At 45.5% G+C, this 12,090-nt stretch overlaps 1 protein-coding gene across 1 annotated transcript; it reads left to right on the top strand.

The window, feature by feature from the left end:
- Positions 1-2,881: 2,881 nt before the first annotated feature.
- On the top strand, positions 2,882-11,502 carry KCTD21 (potassium channel tetramerization domain containing 21). Its single transcript, XM_042862476.1, has 2 exons — positions 2,882-2,948; positions 8,329-11,502. The coding sequence occupies exon 2, from the start codon at positions 8,359-8,361 to the stop codon at positions 9,139-9,141; it is 783 nt and encodes a 260-aa protein (XP_042718410.1). The 5' UTR covers positions 2,882-2,948; positions 8,329-8,358; the 3' UTR covers positions 9,142-11,502.
- The last annotated feature ends 588 nt before the right edge of the window (positions 11,503-12,090 follow it).

Genomic DNA, 12,090 nt, shown 5'->3' with positions numbered 1-12,090 from the left:
ACAAAAAGATTTACGTTGGATGTTAGGAGGAAATTCTTTGCTCAGAGGGCAGTGAGGCACAGGCACAGACTGTGTGGGTTCCCAGATTACTGTGGGTGCCCCATTTGTTGCAGTGCTCAGGCTGGATGGGGCCCTGGGCAGCCTGTGCTGGTGGGAGATGTCCCTGCTCTGGCAAGGGGTTGGAACTGGGTGGGCTTTAAGATCCCTTCCAACTCAAACCAGTCTGTGATTTTGTGATTCTAAATCTGCAGACCACTTTCCTTTCTGATGCAATACAGTTCTTTATCCTTTTTTTTTTTCCTCTAAAACACTCTTACATACTTATGACCACAGTATATGATTCTCTCAGCCTTCTGTAGCTGACTCACCTTGGCCTTAATGGATGGACACCACTGCTGGCCTGGCTGCCCTCCCTGGGAGCCGCTGTCTCAGCCACCCCACCCCTTATTTCTCCCATGCTGCTCCTTCAGTCCCTGTGATGCATACAGACTCCCAGGTCTCTCCTCTTGCTTTATGTTTCCTGCTGTGAGGCACTCAGTAGTCAGATTAAAAAAAGGCTTTGGCTCAATGTCAAAGTGATCAGTGCAGTAATGCCAAATAAAGCCGAAGGCCCTGACATTTTATCCTCTCTGTCTCCAGACTCCTCCCAGCTCCATTCCTCCCCTCAAGACAACAGACACACACACATCTCTAATAGATGCCAGCATCCTTTTCCGATAAAGCATCTCAAAATGCATGTCATCAGCCTTCATCCCCCGGGGTGACTGCAGGAAACGAGGCACAAGGAATTACATTTCTCTATCCCATGGCATCAAAAAACAGCAGCAAAGGCATAGAAAGCAGGACTTGGACCACCACTGACGAGTCACTGGATTTATGGCTAAGCCAGCACCCATCACAGACAAAAAAATAACTCACACTAGCTGCTTTTCAATTTTCTGAATATATTGGACAACATATGCTGAAAAGCTTTGTCCTGCCTGCATTAGGCAAAGTTTCCCCTGTTCTGTCTCTCCTGTTCATGTCCCCCTGATGAACATATCTCTTTTTTCTTGCCACCAAAGACTTCTGCTTTCCTCTCTAGCCAGAGCTCTCAGCCAGGGCACAGCTCTGCATACAGAAGCACCCAGATCCCTCACTGACCTTCAGCCCGGTGTCCTTCCTATTATCATCCCCAGAGACTGTAAACACATTCACTCCGGAGGCTTGTTGGGTTTTTTTTTTTTGAGGTATTTATAGCATAAACATCACTCTTCTTTCATCACATTTTTGTCTGCATTTCTGCGTATGGAAACAGATACCCTGGAAGTAGCCCAAACAAAAGACATGTCCTCTTCACTAAAGCATACCAGACCAACAGCTACCAACACTGGCTGAGAATCATCAAACACTGCCTAGCTACTCGGAGATACACCGACCTCCAATCTTTCTGGCACTGCCTTCAGGAAATAAGGAATATGTCCCTCATTTTAGACATCAATTTCTCCTGCATCCTGAGCCCTGAGCATCCCTCCTTTGAGCACTCCTCCTGTGTTCTGCCCCCTGAACATCCTCCTGCTGAGCAACCCAACCCCCAAACAACCCTCTCTCTTCCTGCATCTGAAGCCCTGGGCATACCAACTCCTGAACAAACTCCTGCATTCTGAACTCCAAGCATCTTTCCCACTGGGCATCCCTCTTTGGAGCATCCCTCCTGCATCCCAAGCCCTGAACACTCCTCCAGCATCCTGATTGCAAATATCCCTCTCTCTAAGCATGCTGACCTCTGAACATCCTTCCTTAGTCTATCATCCCTATATCCTGATACACTGAGCATCCTGACCCCCAAGCATCCTTCCCTCTGAGTAGCCTAACCTGCAAATAACACCTTTGCAGCTAGACCCCCAAGTATTCTCTCACATGAGCATACCTATTTCTGAGCATCTTGACTCCTGAACACCCCTACTGCATCCCTCCCTCTTGCATCCCTTTCTTTGAAACATCCTAAAATATCCCTCCCTCTTAGCTTCCCAGCCCCTGAGCATCCCTCTTTCAAGTATCCTTCCTGTATCCTGAAGCCCCAAGCATGCCAACTTTCAAACATCCCTCTCTCTGAGCAGCCCGACCACCAGACAACTGTCTCACATCCCAAGCATCCCTCCTGCATCCCTCTCTAAGTATCCCTTCTCCCAGGCAACTCTTGAGCAACCCAGTTCCCCAGCATTTCAGCCCCTGACCATCCCTCCTTCAAGTATCCTTACCTTTGAGCAGCTCGAGCCCTGAACATCATTCCTGTATCCAGACTCTTGAGGATCCCTCCTGCATCCCTTCCCTGGAGCATCCCTCTCTGAGCACCCCGACCCCCATACACCAATCCTGCATCCTGATCCCCCAAAACTCTCCTCCTGTATTCCTTCCCTCTGAACATCCCTCCTGTATCCCTCCCCACAGCAACGCTTTCTGAGCATCCCACTCCCCAAGCATTCCAATCCCATTCGAGCATCTTGTGCCTTGAAGCTGTGAGCATCCCAACCCCCAAGCATCCTTCTCTCTGAGAAGCCTGAACCCCGAACCCCCCTCCCGCATCCTGACCCCTGAGGCATCCTTCCCTATGAGCATCCCGACCCCAAACACCATCCAACATCCCAATCACCGAGCACTCCTCCTGCATCCCTTCCCCGGAGCACCCCGCGCATCCCTTCCCTCTCATCATCCCGCACACCCCAACCCCTCCATCCCCTCCTACCCTTCTTTACCTCACTCCGGAGCCGTGCCCGGTCCTTCCCCTATCGCTCCGGGCGGGCAGAAAGCCGCAGCCCCGCGGGCAGCTCCGGGGGCAGGGCGAAGAGAAAGGAACTACAACTCCCAGCGCTGGCCGCACCGGGATCCTGCGTTCGCCGCGCCCCCGCTTCCTCCTCCGCCTCCTGCGGGTCCGGGCGGGGACGGGGCGCGGGGCTCCGGGACCGCAGGTGGGTGCGGGGCTGCGGGGCTGCGGGGCGGGGGGAGCGGCGGGGAAGGGCTGGGGTCAACCCGTCCCCGCCCAGAGAGGGGGAAGTGAGGCACGGGGTAGCGGGAGAAAGGCTTTGGGATGTTCAGGTTTTGTGTAAATCGGACTAACCTAGTTATTAACAATGACATCGTTACTGGTACTGTTAGGATTATATATTATTATTATTTTAGTATGTCGTGCTGCTTGCCGATGATTTGGGGTATTTCTCTGGTTCTGTCACCAGTTCAGGCTGCCCAGGGCCTCATGCAGCCTGGCCTTGGGCACCTCCAGGGATGGGGCACCCACGGCTCTTTGGGCAGCAGTGCAGGTTTGGCAAGTGATGTGGACATTTAAATGGGATATTAGAAATCAGTGCAAAGCTTTACAGGGCTGGCATGACCTGGGAACAGGCTCCCTCCCTGCTGGCTATCTGCTTGTCAGCACAGCTTGTGGGTTTTGGTATCATGAGTGCCTCATTTCAGCTTTTATCCTCTGGCTCTTCACTCTGTGTTCCCCTCTGTCTTGTCCTCTAGGTCCTCCTTCAGCAGCTGTTACCTTCATTTCTTCTTTCTCCCCAACACCTGTGAATACTGTCATTCCTCATATCTCAGTATGAGCCTGACCTTTATTTTATATTTTCTTCCCCGCACTGTTTGCCCATCAGCCATATTTCCATCTCCCTACCTCCTTCTCTTTGTCCCAGACTGTTCACTGCTTAAACCTAGAGGGCCACATCTGTTTGCATTCACCTGCAACTCTTTGCCAGCAGTACCAGCCTGAAGCATCTGCCAGGAGATGCTCAGAGCATCAGGGAGGTCCCCACGCATCACTCAGAGCAAGCCAGGGATGTTAGAAAGCTGACATTCATGCTTCCCTTTTCATCTCGTTGGCAGAGTATTTCAATGCTAATACAGCACGGTTAGACAATAAAATCCAAGTCACTGTTGCCTGGCACTGCCACAGGCAGCAGATCGATAGGGATGCTTCCTGTAAGGAGGGGTGAGCTGGCATTTCCTGCCCTGTGCCTGCTGGGAGTTGGAGTCCTCTCCTGCAGCTCGCTGACAGAGCACTGTGATGCCTCAGCCAAGTGTCCACAATGAGGTGGGATAGACTTCCATCTTGGAGCCGTGGGAAAACATGGGGTTTTCCTCTATAGGATTGCTATAAAGAAGCACAAAGTGTGTAGAGTCCACACTGCAGAGAGCTGAGGATCAGCTGGGATTGGTGAGAGTGCATCAGTGGTACACTAAGGGAGGGTTAAGCATCTTGTCACAACATGGTTTGTCCCACATCCTTCTTTAGATCCAGCTCTCACGTGATGCCTGCCCACTGACTCTCACTATGGAAGCACTGAACTGAGGTTCTTAATTCAATTTTTCTTTTCTAAATACTTTCTATTTTATTTCCACCCTCCGTATGCTGTTCTTATGTTGTTTTTTTTTTTCTCCTATCATGACTTCTAGACATCAAGCTACCTTTGTGCCCATAACACAAATTTCCAGCTGGTGGTCTTTTTTTCTCTGCAGAACCATCCCTTTGAGAAGGGGCTGGGAAGAAAATGGCTCTCCAGATACGGCCATAGCGAGTGCTATGACACTGCTGCCTCCATCTGTGCCCAGACCCAGATTTTGCAGCTTAATGATAATTTTTACCAGGGCGTTTTGTGGAAATTGAGATTTTTTTTACCTCAAACCAAAATGCTCTGCTGTAGTCAGATGTGCTGGAGCAAAGCAGTTGTAGGGAGCTGGGAACAGAGCCCAGCACCGACGGAGCACTGCCTGTGGCTGATTATCTATGTGACATTAATGCACTCTAACAAAGCAGTGGGGCCCAGTGCTGGGAACAACCATCTTCTCTGATCAGACTCTACCTACCGTCTCTCACAACCACACAGGTGCTTGGATACTTTTTTCCCCATCCCTCCTTTTTTAGCTGAAATCAGTCGGGCTGCTCACAATGCAAAATCGCTTCCTGCAGCGCATGACCTGGCCAGATCCGCTGACATTTATCCAGACACCACGGCTCTCAGCAGCTCTCCTGGGCAATGCTCAGAAACAGCGAGGTTTTTAGTCTGGCTCCTCTTCCTGATGCTTAGCAGAAATAGTCCCTGTCATGCTTGAATGTTCTTGCCATTTAGGCTCTCTTCCTTGTGCCCACCTGAATAATTCATCTCCTGGTTTTGCTGTACGTGTGCTTTGCCGCTTGCTGTTACTCCGCAGCTCTTTCTTAACTAAGCTGCATGTTTCACTGTCTTAAAGATGAGTTTCCAAAGTTTTGGTCTGAAAGGATGTTTTAGATGTTGGGTATTGAAGGGGACACTGTACCCGTGACCAACTGCTGCTGCTTTTCCTTCCTCACTCCCAATAAATACTTGTGCTTAGGTTTACTTCTCAAGGAAATCAAGGCTTTGCTGCACGTTCTCCCAAATAAAAACTTCATTTTGTTTTCTATTTAGTATCTTTTGTATCTTTTCTCTGCCCTGCCAGTAATTACAGTTTTGGCTAAATGAGTGTTATCTTCATTTTGTTAATGCAGAGACAGCTTTCTTCAAATCTTCAGTGAGGCTCTTAAACAGAAATGGACATGCAATCTCTTCCACGTTCCATCAAATTGTTGTTTTGGGGTAGATTGTTTTTAATGGGAGTGACCAAAATTAACAATTTTGATCTGGTAAGCAACAGAAAGGCTCACGTTAAATAATGACTTGACTTTATATATATCAGCATATGTCAGTAAGTGAAAATGAATGGATTTTGTCATTTCCCACACTGTTTCAGAGCTGCAATCTGGTGTTATATTATGTGCTTTCAGAGTGATTTGTATCCAAATACATTTGAATACAGATGTAACTTGGTGTTCAGATGTACTGGAACACAAATCACTCTAACAGCACATAATACCAGTGCTATTGGCCAAATTCACGTCTTTAAATCTCAGATTAAATCTCAAAGTGATCTAATCTGAAACGGACTTCAGGTTCTGCTTTGGGAGCAGCTACACAGAGGTCTTTACTGTAACTCTCTGCTTCCAAGAACCATAACCCATTTTGTACTTCCACCAGTGACTGCAGGTTGTGGCCACCTATGTTCATATTTTTGGATCAGAATAAACTTTAGAGCGTATTGAGTTTGAAATGAAAGTCTGCATCTGACCACTGAACTTCTGGGCCATCCAGTGGCCTTCAGGTGGCATCCAAAGGAGGGGAACATCTGCCTGCAGGTGGCAGAGAGCCGGAGAAAACTCCTGTGGCGCAGCTAAGCAGGCTTAGGCTCAGTAATCTGAAAATATGATCTGTGAAGAAAGAATGGAAAGAAAAAAAAATGGGTCACTGAGTCTGAAACAGCAGAGGAAAGAAGAAATGAGCGTGGCCTTTGGGGTCACTGTCAGTACTGCTTCTACAGCTTGCATTATCTGCAGGGCGACGCTTCTGTTCTTGTGTGAAACTTGCAAAGAAATCCACGTGGGGCTGTTTCTTGTGTCATACTGTGTTTGCACTTTCACAGGTACATTGCAAGTTCTTAGGGGAAACACTTGCCACTTGTACCACAGAATAAGATCCACTGAAGCCTACATATGACCTGTTTAAACAGCTCTTGACTCTACATTGGGTAGAAGCCTTCAAGAATGGGAAGTGTGCTGAGAACAGAGTGCCGTAGGGAGTTCAACACTGCAACGAGGTTTTTTTCCACAGTATTTTTGGCTCAGCTTAGTAACAAGGATGGTCTTTGGTCTGAGGTGGAGGGGGTGCTGTGTTGGTCTACGTGTGCACCTTTGTCAATTGTACTGGTTACAAGGGGTTAAGACTCACACAGGCAAAGCACACAAAGGATTTAGGGAGTTGATTATTTCCCTTAATCACTATGCACTGACATACACACAGTGTGCTAAGGACTAACACAGGCTAAAGAAGAGAGGGGAATGTTAAAGTAGAAGTGAAATAAAGATTCTCCTTTGACTCGTTCATTAGCTGATTTAGTGTGGATGAGTTTTTCATAGCAAAATGGGTTTGCTGTCTGAAGGTGCAGTTGTTCTGGCCGTTACCACCATTACTCAGGTTTTAGCAGCCGTAAAGGAATCAATATCACAGCACAAGATGATGTTCTTCCAGTCTGTATTCTGCTGTGACTGTTGAACTGATAATAGTCTTATCCTGTCTATGATTAATCTATAACCAGTTAGGAAAATGCCTGCATGTAAACTTCATTTTAAGAGAGCTGTTGGGCTGCTTTCTGTGAAATGACCATAGCTAATAAGGCAGGAGCTAACTCATATCTCTGCAAGCAAGCACTGATGGGCTTCCTGTTGTTTTTAGTCAATTGTCAACAGTAAAACTGGGAAGGAACTGTTGATGGGTTTGGATTCAGTGAGCAAGGAGAAACATGTGAAATGGAACAGCTGCATTTGCAGGTCTTCAGCTAACAGGAATGAGAGCACAGCTTCTCAGTACAGCTAAGCTGGCTTGCAGTAGAAAAGTGCCTCCCTCCTCTTCCTTTGCATCAGTCCTGGTATTCATCTGGTTCCAAGATGTAACAGAAGTGTATTCTGAATAGAAAATGAGTGAGATTGCTCTCTGAACGGGTTCAGTGTTGGGTCAGATAAGTGCCAGAGATGATTTAAGAGATAAGGGAAGTATGGTGGAGGGCAAAGGGAGGTGTGTTGTTTCCAGAAGCAGTGATGCTTAACTGCATCATAAAAACACATCCTCAGTTTGTCTCAGCTGACTGCAGAGGAGCTGCACAGAAGCTACATCAACTAAGGATGCAGTCCAAATTAATTAAGAGGTGTTTTCTAAGGTAAAGCACATTGGAAGGAGAAAGCTTGGTGTGTTTATTTTTTACTGAATAGAACTGCAAAGAACCAGGGAGCTCGCTGGCTCCTTGGTAAGATGATTGCACACCAGTGTGTGTTTGGGGATTCTGCTGCAACAATTTGTTGCTTTAATTAAATCTTGAGATGCCATGGAAGATGTTGGGATGTGTCTGGTTCTTATCCTGCCCTTATTTTCTCCATTGTCACGAGGGAGATGGGAATGGTTGAGTCCAGGATACAACTCTGGAAATCAGTCGTTTTCTGCTGTAGGCACCTGTGGGAGGGATTTCACATTTAGCACGACTGTAAAGCTACAGAAAACTCATGATTTCTGGCAGTAAACTGAATGAAACAAAGCCCTGATAAAAACTATTAGGAGAAGAGATGCTTATTCTCACGACACAGCCTCCAAAAATGTTCCCCCACTTCTATTTTCAAAGATAAATTATTGCCATGTAGTTACCCATATATATACCGAAACCTTTTTTCCCTGTAGTTTAATCTTTTCAACCATGTTGGATGTTTTTTATTTTTTTATTATTTTTTTTTAGCCTTAGTCGCAGCATCGTGACTTTTCCATCATGTCAGAACCCATCACGCTCAATGTTGGAGGAAAACTTTATACCACCTCTCTGTCCACCTTGACTAGCTTTCCAGACTCCATGCTGGGGGCCATGTTTAGTGGGAAGATGCCAACCAAGAAGGACAGCCAAGGCAACTGCTTTATTGACAGAGATGGAAAAATCTTCCGCTATATCCTGAACTTCTTGAGAACTTCTCACTTGGATCTCCCCGAAGACTTTCAGGAAATGGGTTTACTTCGACGGGAGGCAGATTTCTATCAAATTCAGCCTCTGATTGAAGCCTTGCAGGAGAAGGAGGTGGAGCTTTCTAAAGCAGAGAAGAATGCCATGCTCAACATCAGCCTCGATCAGAAGACCCAGACTGTTCACTTCACCGTTCGAGAAGCACCCCAGATTTACAGCCTGTCTTCCTCCAACATGGAAGTGTTCAGTGCTCATATCTTCTCCACTTCGTGTTTGTTCCTGAAGCTTCTTGGTTCCAAACTTTATTATTGCTTCAACGGAAACCTCTCTTCAATATCCAGCTACCTGCAGGACCCCAACCATTTGACCTTAGATTGGGTTGCAAGTGTGGAAGGTCTTCCCGAAGAGGAGTACACGAAGCAGAACTTAAAGAGACTCTGGGTGGTGCCAGATAATAAGCAAATCAATAGTTTCCAGGTATTTGTGGAAGAAATGCTAAAAATAGCTGTCAGTGATGGTTTCTGCATAGATTCTTCTCATCCACATACTTCAGATTTCATGAATAATAAGATTATTCGCCTAATTCGATACAAGTAGGAATGTTTTTTTCTTACGATGCCATCATGGAGATAACACAGGTTAAGTGTTTCCCTTTAAAACACACACTTACAGCCTAATTCAGAATCATGCTTACCTGGATTAAGAGTCACTAACAGGGAGATGATTTTCCTTTAATGTATTTACCAATACAGTCTTTCAGAATATGTCTATATTCTAAATAGAAGGAATATTGTCTAGCACCTGAATTAAGGATTGGTTCTGTCTCAGCCTCCACCTCTAACCTGCCATACAAATGTGGGGAAAATCACTTATCTTCTTACTACATTTTCCAGATGAAAAATGGGAATGATCCTTAACCTGTAATGTAGGGAATGCTCAGTTATCAGGGTTTGGAAAGTGTCTGGAGATCAGATGTGGCGAAGGAAGCCCGGAGACATAGTGAGATCAGCTGTACAGAAGGAAGCCACAGAGTCACAGTGCAGCAGAAGACAGTTCAGAAAGGCACGTTTTCCTTGTCTTTGCCATGTAACCTGAGCAGAGGACCCAAGAAGCTTGTTTCAATTCGTGGAGAAGCCGCCTTTCCACATGGACACGTTGAATCTAGATGTAAAGGAAGGTGCACATTGCCAGTGAGTAGAGGATCCTGTCTGTTCTGTCGCCATCTGAAGATGACTTAGTTTTTTTTTCCTGAACTGTGTGAGGAAACCACTGCTGTGTTCTGCTTTCAGGGAAGCCATGGTTGAATGATGTGACTGACTCTGGGAACAACCAAGAAAGCCGTAACAGAGAGAAAGATGTCTTTACAAACTGACAAGATTGTGTCTGTTGGAGAACCTTGCTTTGGATGCTCTTACACCTTGACATTTTCATTCCGAAGGCATCCAAGACAACTATTCCTTTTCTTTCTCTTACAATGCTGTATTTGTCTCGAGGATGCTCCCAGAAACACTCTCTGAGGTGATGACAGCTTTAGAGGGAAGACGTCCCCAAATATCATCTGAATGGTTGGGTTTCTTCTGACTGGACATGACCTTCCCTTGGGAGGTCTCCCTTCAGCAGTGTCTGGAGCTTATGGGATGGCTTTTGGGTAGGATGGATTCCATCTGAAAGGACTACTTTTCCATCATCGTCTCTACTACTTTTAATTACAAAACTAGAGGCTCAGTTTTTCTACCTCTATACACTGAGCCATTTTTTTATACCACTGTGAAATGTCAGACTGCTAAAGGCACCATTTTACCTTCTTGCTTGGCTTTAGTGTCCAGTTGTCAGAGAGATAAGGCAGTGGGAAACAAAGGGTGATGACAGTGGTCAAGCCCTTTCCTAAAAGCCTGATCCTTGCTATGATGAAGATCACAGTCCCCTAGCTGCATGTTAGCTCTAGATGCCACTTTTGCCACGTTCAAGGTGGTTCATTCTTCAGCTGACTATTTTTAAGAGTATCTTAGCTGTCTTTCCCTAGTCAGATCTCTATGCATGCATGAGAGACCCTCCAGAACTTTTCCCATTCCCTCACGTGAGATACAAGGGAAACTGCAATAACCAACTTTAGTGTTTATAATTTTATTGCTTCTTAGCACAGAGGTACAAAGCTCAATATTGGTCTTGTTCTTTCTTTTCCCGGAGCAGCTAGGCTGTTCTTACGTTAAGCTGATCCATGAGGAGCAAAAAAAACCTCATTAATATTGTTCTAAAAAAACTGTGAGATAAATATATTCCCACTGTCCCAAGCTGTATTGCATGAATAACACAAATCAGCATGCTGATGGTAAAAGTGTTCATTCACTCTGTAGCTACTGGCAGCCTGTTATAAATCTCTTTCCCTGTCTGCCTCGGTGCAAGACTCACCAGCATGATGGTGGAAATGAGACCATGTTGTTAGGCCGTACTGACTGGGACTGAAGTCCAAAGAACCATTAAGCCTCGCCACTTCTTGTGAATTTTGAGGATTAGAAGCAGAATGCTGTGGCCAAATTTCAACTTTCAACTTTTCTGCCTTCAGTTGCATTAGGAAGAACTCTCTTTTTCCTGTTCCTGTCCTGAATTATGAAGCAGGAGTAACATACTCCAGAAGATGCAGCGTGCCATTGACAAAGCAGAGCAACACAGATGTGAATCCTGTTTCTGCTGAGAGATTGCCAGTCAGTTGGACATTCATAGTTATCATCTATGCAGATGCTATTATTATGATCTGTAAAATACCATTCGTGAACTCTCTTTCATCAAATCTATGCCTTCAAACAGATATGCCTCTGCTGAACTTATGATAAAAGCTTTGGGGAGATGTCAATGGTAATATTTTTTTTTTAACTCAAGCCTTTGAGAGTATTTTTTAAATGATTTGTAACAGCAGTTTTTGAATGTCAGGACTAAATGAATAATAATCTGTAATAATTAGTTTGCTCTTAGCTTGAGTTTATCCAGGGGCAAGAGCAGTGGGCTTAAAAGGGGAGGAAGTCTGTTCCAGAATTCTTGAACCCATCAGCTTATTACACAAACAATGGACCACTTGAATCCACGTTTGTCTGTGCTCAGGTCACTAAAGTAGGCAAAGGTATTACTGACTACAAATCTCTGTCATTTATTAATATGCAGAGAGATGCAGAATTTCCAGCCAGTGTAAAGACACCAATGAAAACAGGCCTTGGGAGGAATAGAAGAGCTTCAAATACTTCTTTTTGTTGAGGAGAATAAATGTCTTTGAGAATGAGATACTATGTATAGTACCACAGCAGTTCTGCGTGCTACTGAGTGAAATAAGTGGTAAGTGAATCAGCTGGGATAGCAATCAAACATATGTTATATAAATACAGCTGCTACTTCAGACAACATGCTAAGCGAAATTTATAGCTGTACCCTAATTCTGCACTCTGTGAGTTATGCTGTAATGACTGTTTATAGGAATGCTCTCTCTCTAAAGCATTTCTTTGCCTGTTATCTAGATAGCAAGCTTTTGTTTACCTTCTGTTTCAAAGCCCTGGAGGT

The sequence above is a fragment of the Lagopus leucura genome, unplaced genomic scaffold (assembly GCF_019238085.1).
Source record: "Lagopus leucura isolate 7727_CA_CO unplaced genomic scaffold, USGS_WTPT01 Super-Scaffold_702, whole genome shotgun sequence".
NCBI lineage: Eukaryota > Metazoa > Chordata > Aves > Galliformes > Phasianidae > Lagopus > Lagopus leucura.
This window is presented reverse-complemented; position numbering and strand designations above follow the sequence as displayed.